We start from the raw sequence: 12,945 nt of genomic DNA, 5'->3' as shown, positions 1-12,945 counted from the left end.
TCTATGCTCCACTTCCCTTTGGGCACAGTTTTACGGTTGTACCTAACTACAGATTCTTGGCTCCATGGCTACGCTTTTGGGGAGTAGCACTATGGTCATGTGTGTTATGCAATCCCACTCACACTATTTTTTAATAATGTTATTGACATTCAAAGGACAAACATTTTTCTAGGTATGACAGATTTATATTATATATCATTGTCTTTCCTCTCCAAAGGTGAAAATAGCACAGTGTGAGTGGGGGATACCACTAGCAAGATCGATGGTCCTCCCCGAAAAAGATGCATGAATGTCAGTCTGCCACAGTGTAAGGCTTTGCCTTGGCCATTCCTCCATTGAAGTCTTTGCTCACTCAAAACCATGACTGCAATCCTCCTAGCAACAGGCTGGCAGTTTGGCTTTCCCAGATGCTTGCGCAGAGGTAACATCACACGATGCTTTGTCTCGGCGAACACTACCAGCAACTTGGCTTCCTCCGAACTTAAGATGAGGGTGTTTGTTACTACAGGTTGCCCTGGCAGCTGTTGTTCTCCAAACTATGCCAAGGTCCTGCTGGGGGTCTGTCTTGAGATGAGCAGTGTCTCTGTGTGGTGGCTTGATTTCAAGCTCTCCAAGTGAACATTTGCAGCCTTTGAACAGAGAGAGGGATGCTTGGCAAGGGCGTCTGTGAACTACCTATAAAGTGGATGTGTTGACGTCTGTGTGGTGTCTGGATGTGAAATTTCAGAAAGAGTTCCTTCTCAGCAGACCTTTCACGTTTCCAGAACTTTCCCAGCATGCTAGCTCACTCTGGCAGTCTTCCAGAGGACTTTCTGGATTCATTTCTCAACTGAGTCCTCTCCACACCAGAGCTTGAACTCCTGCACAGGTGAGGACACACCTGACCTTGCTTGCCTTCAGGAAGTGGAGTCTGAGTTGCAGTCTAAAGGCCAAAAGAGCTTATCCTACCCTAGAGGTATTTTGTATTGTAATAGAGCTTTTCCACCTCTAATCGTACTAACAATCGAGTCAACTCTGCAAAAGATACGGGAAGAATTTTTTTGAACAGAGCCAAAAAATTTTGCCTTGGAATCATACCATTTCAATTGAAGTTACTCACTAGGTCCAGCCTCTGTTTTTGTCTGTGGCTCAGTGTGTTATTCTGCATTTCTTTTCCCTCGGTAAATCACTGAAAGGGCAAGGAAGGGAAGAAGCCACAAGATACATTAAATATGCAGACATTTTCTTAAATTAAAAAGCCCTCAAATATCTCTGAAATCTAGCTTAGTCTTTTGACTTGAAAGGCTGTTTTCGTAGCACTTCACAGCAAGTAAACCGGAAATTAAGACGGTCTGAACTGTTCAAAGGTCAAGAAGAAACAAACCAGCAGGTTCTAACTAACCAGGTTGCTTCAGGAAACGAACCTGCCCAGGGGCTCTTGGAGTTCAGACTACTGACTCAGGACAAAGAACTTTCCACTTCCCCCTCTACCCCAGGCCAATTTGCTGGGCTCTCAGACAGCTACCAAATCTTATTGATTCGGGGGTCTGTGTAGGGACAACATAATAAATCTGTTTAACTGCTGAGGGAGTTTCCAGGAGGAAAATTCCCCCCAAAGTGTGAGTGACAAGGAAGCAGGTTGGATGCTGAGGACAAACAATGCCTCCATGGAGGGATGTCAAACTACTTCCTGTTAGAGCCCCCTTGCCCCAGGTGGTTTTCCCTCTTACCTTCCAACCTGCATCACATTTCAAGCATCAGAATGGCTGCTTTGAATTAGAGCTGTGGTTCTCAAACTTGAGTGTGCATCAGAATCACTCAGAGGGCTTGTTAAAACAAAGATTGCTGGGCCCCAACCCTGGAATTTCTGACTCATCACTCATTAGGTCTATGGTGGAGCCCCACAAATTGCATTTCTAAGAAGTTCCCAGATGTTGCTCATGCTATTGGCCCTGGGACCATACTCTGAGAATGAATCAATTAGGGTATTATGAGGATTGAGGTTACAACGCAAATATCTTACAAGAAGCACATTAAAATGTTAATAACTGGCACATAATATAATAGAGCATGATATGAGCTTGAACTGATCTTGAATTAGTAATAACTACCTTTTTTTTTTTTCAACGTTTATTTATTTTGGGGACAGAGAGAGACAGAGCATGAACGGGGGAGGGGCAGAGAGAGAGGGAGACACAGAATCGGAAACAGGCTCCAGGCTCTGAGCCATCAGCCCAGAGCCCGACGCGGGGCTCGAACTCACGGACCGCGAGATAGTGACCTGGCTGAAGTCGGACGCTTAACCGACTGCGCCACCCAGGCGCCCCAGTAATAACTACCTTTTAGGGACGCCTGGGTGGCTCAGTTGAGTGTCTGACTCCTGATTTTTGCTCAGGTCACAATCTCACAGTTCGTGAGTTCAGAGCCCTGTGTTGGGCTCTGCACAGGCAGCGCTGAGCCTGCTTGGGATCCTCTCTCCCTCGCTCTCTCTCTCTCTCTTTCTGCCACTCCCCTGCTCACACGTGTGCACACTCTCTCTCTCAAAAATATATAAACTTTTTAAAAATTAAAAAAATAACTACCATTTATTAAGTAAGTGCTTACTATGGAATTCTCATTGTGTCCAACAGTTTATGTCTCATTTAATCCTTATAACATCTGATGAATTAATTATTCCAATTTTCAGGAAATCTAGGCTGAGGGAGAGTTGAAGCAACTTGCCTAAGGGTAAGTGATAGCGGTGGGATTTGAACCCAGATCTGTCTCTTAAACAATCCATTCATGTTGTTAGAAAACTTCAGGATAATCCAAAAGCCAAGGAAGACCAAAAGTCTTAGACCAACAAGATTCCCAAGGCTTCCCTTAGTGTATCTGGGAGCCCCATGTCCCCCAGCAACCCAATTTGATTAGTCCTGTGTATAAGGAAGAGAAATGCCAAACTGAGAGACAACAGTAATTCCTCCTTAGATAATAATGAATTCTGTATGATGTAGAGACTCTCAAGTGATCTGGCTTACTCTTTATTTTTGAGAGTGCTTCAGGATCTACTTGAAGAGAGTGTCAGATTTCAGGCTCAAGCCTGAACCTCACTAAGGAAGGAGAAGTGACAACCTGGGGCAGCCCAGAGGGACAAAGGAAGAGGGGAGGGAGGGTATTGACCAGAGCACTACTGCTCAAATTCCAGAGTGTCAGAATCACCTGAGAAACTGATAGAACTGCAGAGGCCCAGACCCTATCCCACCTCAACAGGCCTAGACATCTACATTTTTTTAAAGTAATCTCTACTCCCAAGGTGGGGCTCAAACTCACAACCCTGAGGTCAAGTCACATGCTCTACTGACTAAGCCAGCCAGGCACCCCCGAGACTACATTTTGAACAAGATTTCTGGTGATGCTGATGAGTAGCAAAGTCTAAGCGTGATGGTTTTCAAGCATTTTTTTAAAGAGTCATTGCAACTCTTTCTTTAACAAAATGTTAGGAAAGGCCAGTATTATAACATACCACTCCTCTCCTCCGAGAGGCCCCCAAGTCCCTTCTACCACCCCTCTGGGTCTCAGGGAAACACTGGTTAAACACTGCCATAATACTGGATATAGGATCCAAAAATGCAGATCCAGGCCTGTGTACATTTCACTGAAGACCAGGGCTCATGGTCATGAGGACTCAGCACAGACACTCAGCACAGAGCCTGACACGGGGCTCAGTTTCAAAATGGTGAAATCATGATCTGAGCCGAAATCAAGAGTCAGACGTTTAACTGAGCCATCCAGGTGCCCACTCACAGTTTGTTTTTAATAAGTCAGGCAGGTTTCCCTATAGTCGCTGGAGATAGAACACTTTTAAAAATTAATAGGGATTGTGCTTATTTCAGATCTGCAGGTGGGACAAGAATTGGAAAGCATGTGTCCTGCTGTGCTCAGAGAGTCATTGAACCTGGAGAACAGGCAGTGGAGAGAGACTCTAGACCCAATCCCTGTCAATGGAAGGAAGTGTTGGATGGGGAGCTGGCCCAGTCTGGGAGGCTCTCCTGTGGTGTTTACCGATGGGAAAGTTTCATTTCCACCCATACCCTCTAAAGTCAGCCATGTCTGAATGGGCATGTGGCTCTGTGTGTGTGTGTGTGTGTGTGTGTGTGTGTGTGTGTATGTCCTGTCTGTAGTTTGGGGTTGATAATACTCCCTGGGGGTTTTCTCAAAGCCCCAAACCAAGCAGGCCGCTGGAAGATGTGGCAAGGATTCCTTTAAAGCAGCACATGCTACTCACTGGGCCAGCACACACAGCTCTGTGGTCATGCCCTGCCCAAGAGTAGCCTCCATGTAGGACCTAGAATAGCCCAGCGGAGGTCAGTTCTGAGCATAGCCAAGGAGGTAGTGAGAGTATCCTTACTCCAACTCCCCCTTCAGCACCCTCTTTTCCTTCACTGGCATAGCCACCCATGTAAATGCAAACCAGACATCCTTGCTCTTTGCAGGCTGTTAACAGTTTCCCTCTAACACCTGGCTACTAGGTGGTCAGACCTGCAGCATCAATGTCACCGGCATCACCTGGACCTTGTTAGAAGTGCAAAGTCTCTGATCCTCCCACACCTACCAAATCAGAATCTGGTTTTAACAAGACCCCGGGTGATTTGCATGCACAATAAAGTCTGAGAAGGCCTGCTCTAAAGCTGCAGTTCTCAGGCTTGGCTACGCTGTAGGATCACCTAAGGAGCTTTGAAAAATCCTGATGCCCAGACTTACCCCAGACCAATTAAATCAGACTTTCTGGGGATAAAGCCCAGGCGTCAGTTACTTTTAAGCTCTCGAGATGACTCAATGTACAGCAGGGCTGGGAACCAGTCTCTGAAATGAAGGAGGAAGCGGCAGCCTCTCTGACACGTATTTACATTTTCCCGTGGGATCCTGGGAGACTGAAAAGACTTCTGAATGCAAAGGAATTCATTTCAACTGGTGGAATCTGAGGGGAGGCATTCTAATAGGGGGAAACGGTTATGGGAGGGGAGGGCAGGAACCACTCACATCACAGAAAGAGTCAGCTTCATTACGTCACCCTAAAGAGCAACAACAAAAATTCTATTTCATCCATGAGAAAAAGGACTTACCCATTCCAAGTGTACTTCCAGAGCAGGTTACTGGAATGAATAACAACAAAAGCATTTATATGTCTTAACTGACATATTTAAAATATTAAAGATACTTTTAAAAAAAAGATGGTGAAGGTATAGCTTTAAGAATAGTGGAAAAGTGGGGCACCTGGGTGGCTCAGTCGGTTGAGTGGCCAACTTCAGCTTGGGTCATGATCTCACAGTCCTTGAGTTCGAGCCCCGCATCAGGATCTATGCTGACAGCTCAGAGCCTGGAGCCTACTTTGGATTCTGTGTCTCCCTCTCTCTCTGCCCCTCCCCCGTTCATGCTCTGTCTCTCTCTGTCCCAAAAATAAATAAAAACGTTGAAAAAAAAATTAAAAAAAAAAAAAAAAAAGAGTCAGACACTCAACCGACCGAGCCACCCAGGCGTTCCGAGGGTATTCTGATAACAAGGTCTTCTAGTGGCTGACATACTGGCTGTGGGATCATAGGCAAACACATAAACTCATTCATTTTTTAATTTAAAATATATTGGAGATAGTTATGTGCTATATGTTGAGAGTCCAAAGATTACTATTTATTAGGGGAAATAACACATTTTCAACTCACAGCTGTATGGCGGGGTAAAGATAAGGGTGATATGGGGCCACAAAAGAGGGAGCACAAAGACTAATCAGCCTCTAAGAATTGGTGAAGACTTGGGTCACCTGGGTGGCTCAGTCAGTTAAGGGTCTGACTTCGGCTCAGGTTATGATCTCACAGTTCATGAGTTCAAGCCCCAAGTCAGGCTCTCTGCTCTCAGCACAGAGCCTGCTTTGGATTCTTTGTCCCCCTCTCTGCCCCTCCTCCACCTTATGCTCGCTCTCTTCCTCAAAAATAAACATTTTTTTAAAAATTGGAGAAGACTTAACAGAGAAGAGGAAATTCCCTTGGCAGAGGTGGAACCCCAGGCAAAGAGAAGAGTACTGCATCAGCTCAGAAGCATGGTACGGCACGGTATATGTGTGTGGTGAGGGCAGGTGTGTGGGAATGATTCCATGCAGCTATACTATAGAGTCCTCTTAGGACAGATATTGTGGAATGAGCCTAGAATTGTGTTGTTCCACACAGCAGGCGCCCGTCACATGTAGCTCCTGAGGGCTCCACATGTGGCTAGTCTGAACTGAGGTATGCTGTATTACATGAACACCAGATTTTGAAGACTTAGTGTGGAAAAAATAATGTGAAATTTTTACATGGATTTCATGTTGAAATTATATTTTGGAGACGTTGGATTACTAAAATATATAATTAAATTTAATTTTACCTGGGGAGTCTGGGTGGCTCAGTTGGTTAAGCGTCTGACTCTTGATTTCAGCTCAGGTCATGATCTCAGGGTTGTGGGATCGAGCCTATGTTGGTCTCTGCACTGATGGCACAGAGTCTGCTTGGGATTCTCGCTCTCTGTCTCTGTCTCTCTCTCTGCCCCTCCCTGCTCAAATAAATAAATAAACTTAAAAAATTAATTTTACCTATTTGTTTTTAATTTTTTAATGTGGCTACTAGAAAATTTAAATTTTTTCATACATGGCTTGTGTTAAATATCTATTGAACAGTGCAAATGTAGGAAGACTAACTATGGATGGACTGTGAGGAGCTTTGAATGCCATGCTCTAAGTACTGACTTTTATCCCATGGGGCAATGGAACACTTTTGAGGATTCTGAAGCATAAAGGAAACATAATTGGATCAGTGTCCAGAAATGACAACTCTGATAATAGCATGGAGGCTGGCATGAGCTCCAGAAGACAACACTGGGGCAGTAGTCTCGGGGAGAAGTGGTGAGGGCCTATCATATAGCAGTAGGTGTAGGAGAGAAGAGAAGTTAGATTTAAAAACCATTGTGGGGTGCCTGGCTGGCTCAGTCGGTAGAGCATGTGACCCTTGATTTTGGGATTGTAAATTTAAGCTCCATGTTGGGTGTAGAGATTACTCTTCTTCTTTTAAGTTTTTGAAAAAAATGTTTATTTATTTATTTTGATAGAACAGGGGAGGGGCAGAGAGAGGAGAGAATCCCAGGCAGGCTCCATGCTGTCCGCATAGAGGCCAAGGTGGGGCTCGAACTCACAAACTGTGAGATCATGACCTAAGCTGAAATCAAGAGCCAGATGCTCAATGCACTGAGCCATCCAGGCACCCTGGGTGTAGAGATTACTTAAAATGTTTTTTAAAAATATTTTTAAAAACCTCAAAACATCACAAAGTGAATAGGACAGGACTTGGAGACCCCTTAAATATAGAGGGTAAAGGAGAGGCTGAAGCTGACTCCAGGGTTCTTAAAAACATTTTTTTAATGTTCTTATTTTATTTTTGAGAGAGAGAAAGAGACAGAGCACTAGTGGGGGAGGGGCAGAGAAAGAGGGAGACACAGAATCCAAAGCAGGCTCCAGGCTCTGAGCTGTCAGCACAGAGCCCGATGTAGAACTTGAACTCACGGATGGTGAGATCATCACCTGAGTCGAAGTCAGAGGCCCAACGGACTGAGCCACCCAAGCACCTCTGACTGAAGGATTTCTAGCTTGTGTACCTGAAATAAGGATGCGGGGAGGAAGATTAGAAACTGCAGAAGATCAGGAGTTCCCTTTTGCCCTGAGGAGTTGAAATGCCTTGGGGCACCTCCAGGTAGAGGTATCAAGTTTGAATATGAATTTAGAGGTTAGAAGAGTTATAGATAAGAGATTTGAGAGGCTGGAAGCCTCAATTTTCTCATTTATACGTTGGAGCTAATAAAACGTGTTGAATCTACCTTATAGAGTTATTTTGAGCATTCAATGAGATACTGAATGTGAAAACTCTTGATAAATTACAAAACAATACAAATATGACGAAACACTGGTATTGAGTCTCTTTTTCCTAAGATCTGATCCTCACCCCAAGAACCTATTCCTGTCCCTTCCCATAGGGCATTATTACTCTGGGCCAGCTTGTTCTGTGGACAAGATAATGAAAATACAAGGAATCAGAGCATGACAGCCAAGGGCAGCAAGAACAGTATTAAGAAGACCTGGCCTGGTTCTGTCCAGGGGCCATTTGAGCCTTCCTGCTACCTATACATAATTAGAAATTTTTACATTCTGTTATCAGTAAAGGTTTCTGAGTCAGTATTTATTCCTCTTCCTGTGATCACCTATAAAGTTCTAGGGCCTTATCTCTTCTCTTAAAATTTATTTTTTAGAAATATATGAAAAATATATGTCTATGCTCCGGGCAAGGTAGCAGAAGGTGCTGGAAGACAGAACAGGGGAATTGCTAATTTCTGCCAGCTCTGGTGAGATGGCAGCTGCTGACAGTCATGTTTTGTGACCACAGACTGCCTGCCCACTCATATTTCCAAAGCTAGCTTCTGATTTATAAATTCATTTTTCCCCTGATTCTCCAACTTCTCGAACCTGTGCAGATCAAGATTCAAGTCTCTTAATTTCCAATATTTCAGGGTGTTTATCATTATCTCTGAGACTATGTTAAAAATCGATTCCCAAATCTCAAAGCAAAAAATCATTTTAAATCTGCTTTACTATTTCAACAGCAAGCATCTGGTCCTTTTTCTGAAAAAGAAAGGAACAGTGAAGGGAGGAGTGTCTCCAAATCATATAATAAGAAAACATCACAGTTGCAAAGAAGCTTGAGATCCCCGTAGCCAGAATCTGCCTGCCACATATAGAAATTTCACACCTCTTTGACCTTCCTAACATAGCAAATAAGTGTGATTGCTCTGAGTCTTAACTGACAGATTGAGTTCAGGGTTAGTTTCAAATAAAGTGTTGTAACTTGCTCTACCTGAATAGATTTTTTTTGGACAGAAAGTAAGCTTCAGTCCTGTCTCAGCAACTGGTGAGACCATCACGGTATATACATCCCCACAGGGTATCTCGGTGACATCACAAAAACTGAGGCCAGCTCTTGGGGCACAGGTGAAAATGCCTTTAGAACCGTAGAGGTCAGTGCTATAATTGGTAGAGCCCCTGGAGGCTTGCCAGTAGATTCGGATGCCATTAGGGCTCAGCCTATATAATTTCACTCCCAAAGGGCAGCAGGCACCTGAGGATAAAAACAGACACAAATCACTTATTCCACCATCAGATAAACATGGCCTTTATTACAGTGGGGAAACAAGATAAGTAACCTAAATAATATATGATTAGAGCATTATTCGAAGGGGTACTCAAGTTCTTTCTGTGGTGGGCCACATGATTAGAAATCCATGTGTGATGCTGAGGTGAACCAAGAATTTTTAATGGAGAACAACAGTGAGTTAAAAAGTCCCCACTTGGGGCACCTGGGTGGCTCAGTCAGTTAAGCGTCTGACTTTGGCTCAGGTCATGATCTCACTGTTCCTGGGTTGGAGCCCCGTGTTAGGCTCTGTGCTGACAGATCAGAGCCTGGAGCCCGCTTCAAATTCCATGTTTCCTTGTCTCTCTGCCCTTCCCCCACTTGCACTCTGTCTCTGTCTCTCAAAAATAAATAAGACATTAAAAAAAATTAAAAAAAAAAAAAAACTCCCCACTTGGTGGGGCACCTGGGTGGCTCAGTTGGTTAAGCTTCTGACCTCAGCTCAGGTCATGATCTCACAGTTCATGAGTTCGAGTCCCGCATCGAGCTGTCTGCTGTCAACACAAAGCCCGTTTTGGATCCTCTGTACCCCCTCTCTCTTTGCCCCTCCCCTGCTTGCACTCTTTCTCTCTCTCTCTCTCTCTCTCTCTCTCTCTCAAAAATAAACAAACATTACAAAAAAATCTCCACTTGGCAGATATGTATTGTATACAAATGTGAGCCAAGTATATAGAATCCTTGTTAAGATCTTTCATAATGCCCTAGTTCCACAAGATTTTAGTGGGATTGAATTTAAATCATCTGCATTCAGGTTTTTAAAATTTTATTTATTTATTTATTTTGAGAAAGATAGCATGAGCAGGAGAGGCGCAGAAAGGGAGAGAGAGAATCCCGGGTGGGCTCTGTGCTAACACAGACCCCACAAGGAGCTCCAACTCATGAAGCCACATCATGACCTGAGCTGAAACCAAGAGTTGGATGCTTAACTGACTGAGCCAGTCAGGTGCCCCATTAACTGCTATCAGCTTTAACTGAAAATACCTATTTTGCTGACCTGAGTAGCATGACACTTGGGGAGTAGTCACTTACACAAGAGTCAAGTGACCAGGCTTTGCTCATCCACACTTTGTCCATGCTAGCTCACTAGGTCCTTCTGTTTTCTTTGCTAGATGCCCTGAGCAAGCTACACACATCAGGTGTCAAGCAGGGCACCGAATGGTGGCTTACTCAGTAACAAAAATTAAAATGTTGTTGTATGATGATTAAAACATTCAGTTATAGATAATCAGGTTCATTTGATTTGTTCTTTCTTTTAAAGAAAGGTTTTTTTACATGTGAAGATAAGCAGTGGGCCATATTCCCAGAACTGGATATCAGGGTAAGAATGCAGGCAGTAAATCTAATGAAAGATAATGGTCCCAAAGAAAGTATGAAACAGCTTACGTATGTGTAGCATGTTATAAATGCTTTCACATTATAATTATTACAATTTCTCTTACCAATGAGGAAACATTAGGGAAGATAAGGCAACGAAGCTTATAAGAAACTTCTTTTTTTTTTTTTTTTTTTTTTTTTTGAGGGAGAGAGAGAGTATGTGAGTGAGAGGTGGCGTCAGGCTGGGGAGAGGCAGAGAGAAGGAGAGAGAGAATGTTAAGCAGGCTTGCATGGAGCCCCACGCGGGGCTCCATCTCATAACCCTGAGATCCTGACCTGAGCTAAAACCAAGAGTCGGATGCTTAACAGACTGAGCCACCCTGGCGCCCCAGAAGCTGTATCTTTAGACTCCTAGTTGAAGACCTTTTCTACTGCCCTTGGGGAGGCAAAATTATATTTTAGCTCTCCCATCCCGTGCCCTGGGGCAGACACGGTGAACTAATGATTGTACTTTCTCATTAAAAAAGCATTTTCAGGAGTTTTCTTTTCTTTTTTCAAAAGCATGCCCCAAACAGCCACTTCAGTGGACTAGATTCACACAAGAGAATCAATCTTATTTGCTAACCCCATACCCACTACCTTCCCCTGCTATTCCCTAATGATTTGCTCTTTGTGAAGAACAAGATACAATACTGTCAGTAGACAGTGCTCTTTCAGCCTGTTGAAATAAGAAACCATTGAAGGAGATGGAGTGGTTTAGAAGAGAGAGGTGATAGCATAATAATAATGAGAAGAAAAGAATTCAAGACAAATAGAATGTGTGACCTAAATGCTTTCTGGAAACTCTGCCAGACTGAGTTACTCTGTGCAGCGGGTAGCTGTGCCGTATAAATCTGTCCTGCCTTCAGAAAAAGTATACCTGAACCATGTTACCAAGGGAATCAATTCATCAACCACCAACAGAAGCCTCTGACGCTTTGAGGTTCTAAGTTAAGAGGAAACTTGTAAACATTTTAGAAAAGAATCTGAATTTATAATGCTAGCAGAATGGAGATGCAGGATCTTTTTAAATGAGAAGGATGGGCTTACGTCTGGATTGATAATAGTCAAAGTCCTGAGGTACCCAGGTGGCTCAGTCAGTTGGGCCCAGCCTCCAACTCTTGATTTCAACTCAGGTCATGATCTCACAGTTCTGTGAGCTTGAGCCCCATGTCGGCTCTGTGCTGGCATCTTGGAGCCTGCTTGGGATCCTCCCTCTCTCTCTGCTCCTCCTTTGCTTATGCTCTCTCCGTCTCTCTCAAAAAAATAAAAAAACTTAGGGGTGCCTGGGTGACTCAGTTGGTTGAACATTTAATTCTTGATTTTGGCTCAGGTCATGATCTCACGGTTCGTGGATTTGAGCCTCACATCAGTCTCCGCACTGACAGTGAGGAGCCGGCTTGGGATTCTTTCTCTCTCCTTCTGTCTACCCCTCCCCAGCTCAAGTTCATGCTTTCTCTCAAAATAAATAAATAAACTTTTAAAAATTATGAATAAGTAAATAAAGAAAGAAACTTGAAAAAAATAGTCGAAGTCCATATTGATACTCCATAGCTGGAATTTAGAATTCACTTACTAGAGGAATAACTTTGGTAGGTGCAGTCTGCAGTCAACCCAGTGGCACTAATCGCTTTTAATGCCACTGTGTAATTGACGCCACATGTGATACATCCCAGGAGGCACTGGTTTTGATGGGTGAGACACTTAGACTGTCCGGTGTGCGACTCCAGAACTGTCACATAGGTTTGGGCCCCGGTCCCAACAGTCCAGCTCACGTTGATTACTGATTGGGTGACCTGAGTTACTGTCAGACCAGCTGGACAGCACGGCACTTAGGTGGGGAAGAAGAGAAAGAATTGGGGATTTATTTCCACTGAGGGTTATTTGTGGGAAAATGACAGAGAATGGTATTTTGTCTGTATGCCATTCAGTATCCTGCATTTCTCAAATCTTTAATTATTAAGCAAAATCTCCTTTTGTTAAGTGCAATCTCATTTCCTCTGATACATCATTTAACATCAACTCTACGTTGGGGTTGCTTTCCCCAAGAAGGCGGAGCACTAACTGGCTGTGGGTAATGTGAGTTTCCTCCCAATGTTTTCAGAATAAGAAAGAAATCCTTTGTTGTTTCCCAACTTTAACAATTCCAGTTGCAAACTTCAAAGCAATGGCTGTATTCACCTCTTCTCACAATGTAACATTTCACAGCCTTTGCAATTAAAAGTATGTTGCCTTTTTCATGCATTTCATAGTACTTAATTGATATAAAAGCTTGCAATATTTTTAGCCACCTAAGAATATCACAGCCAATTCTCAAATTTTCAGAGATTGTTAAACAGGATATAGGATATCTAGAATCTTCCTGAGTATTGGGCAT

General features: G+C 43.5%; 1 protein-coding gene across 1 annotated transcript in view; it reads right to left on the bottom strand.

The window, feature by feature from the left end:
* The window catches only part of FNDC7 (fibronectin type III domain containing 7), a 29,713-nt gene continuing 16,768 nt past the window's right edge, over positions 1 to 12,945 (bottom strand). The window contains exons 9-12 of the mRNA XM_043575725.1: positions 12,145 to 12,399; positions 8,883 to 9,143; positions 5,082 to 5,111; positions 1 to 1,168 (exon numbers count right to left, since the gene is read on the bottom strand). Coding sequence (XP_043431660.1) covers positions 1,137 to 1,168; positions 5,082 to 5,111; positions 8,883 to 9,143; positions 12,145 to 12,399 — 578 coding nt within the window. The 3' untranslated portion in view covers positions 1 to 1,136. The remainder of the gene's footprint in view (positions 1,169 to 5,081; positions 5,112 to 8,882; positions 9,144 to 12,144; positions 12,400 to 12,945) is intronic.

Source organism: Prionailurus bengalensis, chromosome C1, assembly GCF_016509475.1.
Source record: "Prionailurus bengalensis isolate Pbe53 chromosome C1, Fcat_Pben_1.1_paternal_pri, whole genome shotgun sequence".
NCBI lineage: Eukaryota > Metazoa > Chordata > Mammalia > Carnivora > Felidae > Prionailurus > Prionailurus bengalensis.
Note: the sequence above shows the minus strand (reverse complement) of the source record. Positions and strands in the feature narration are given on the sequence as shown.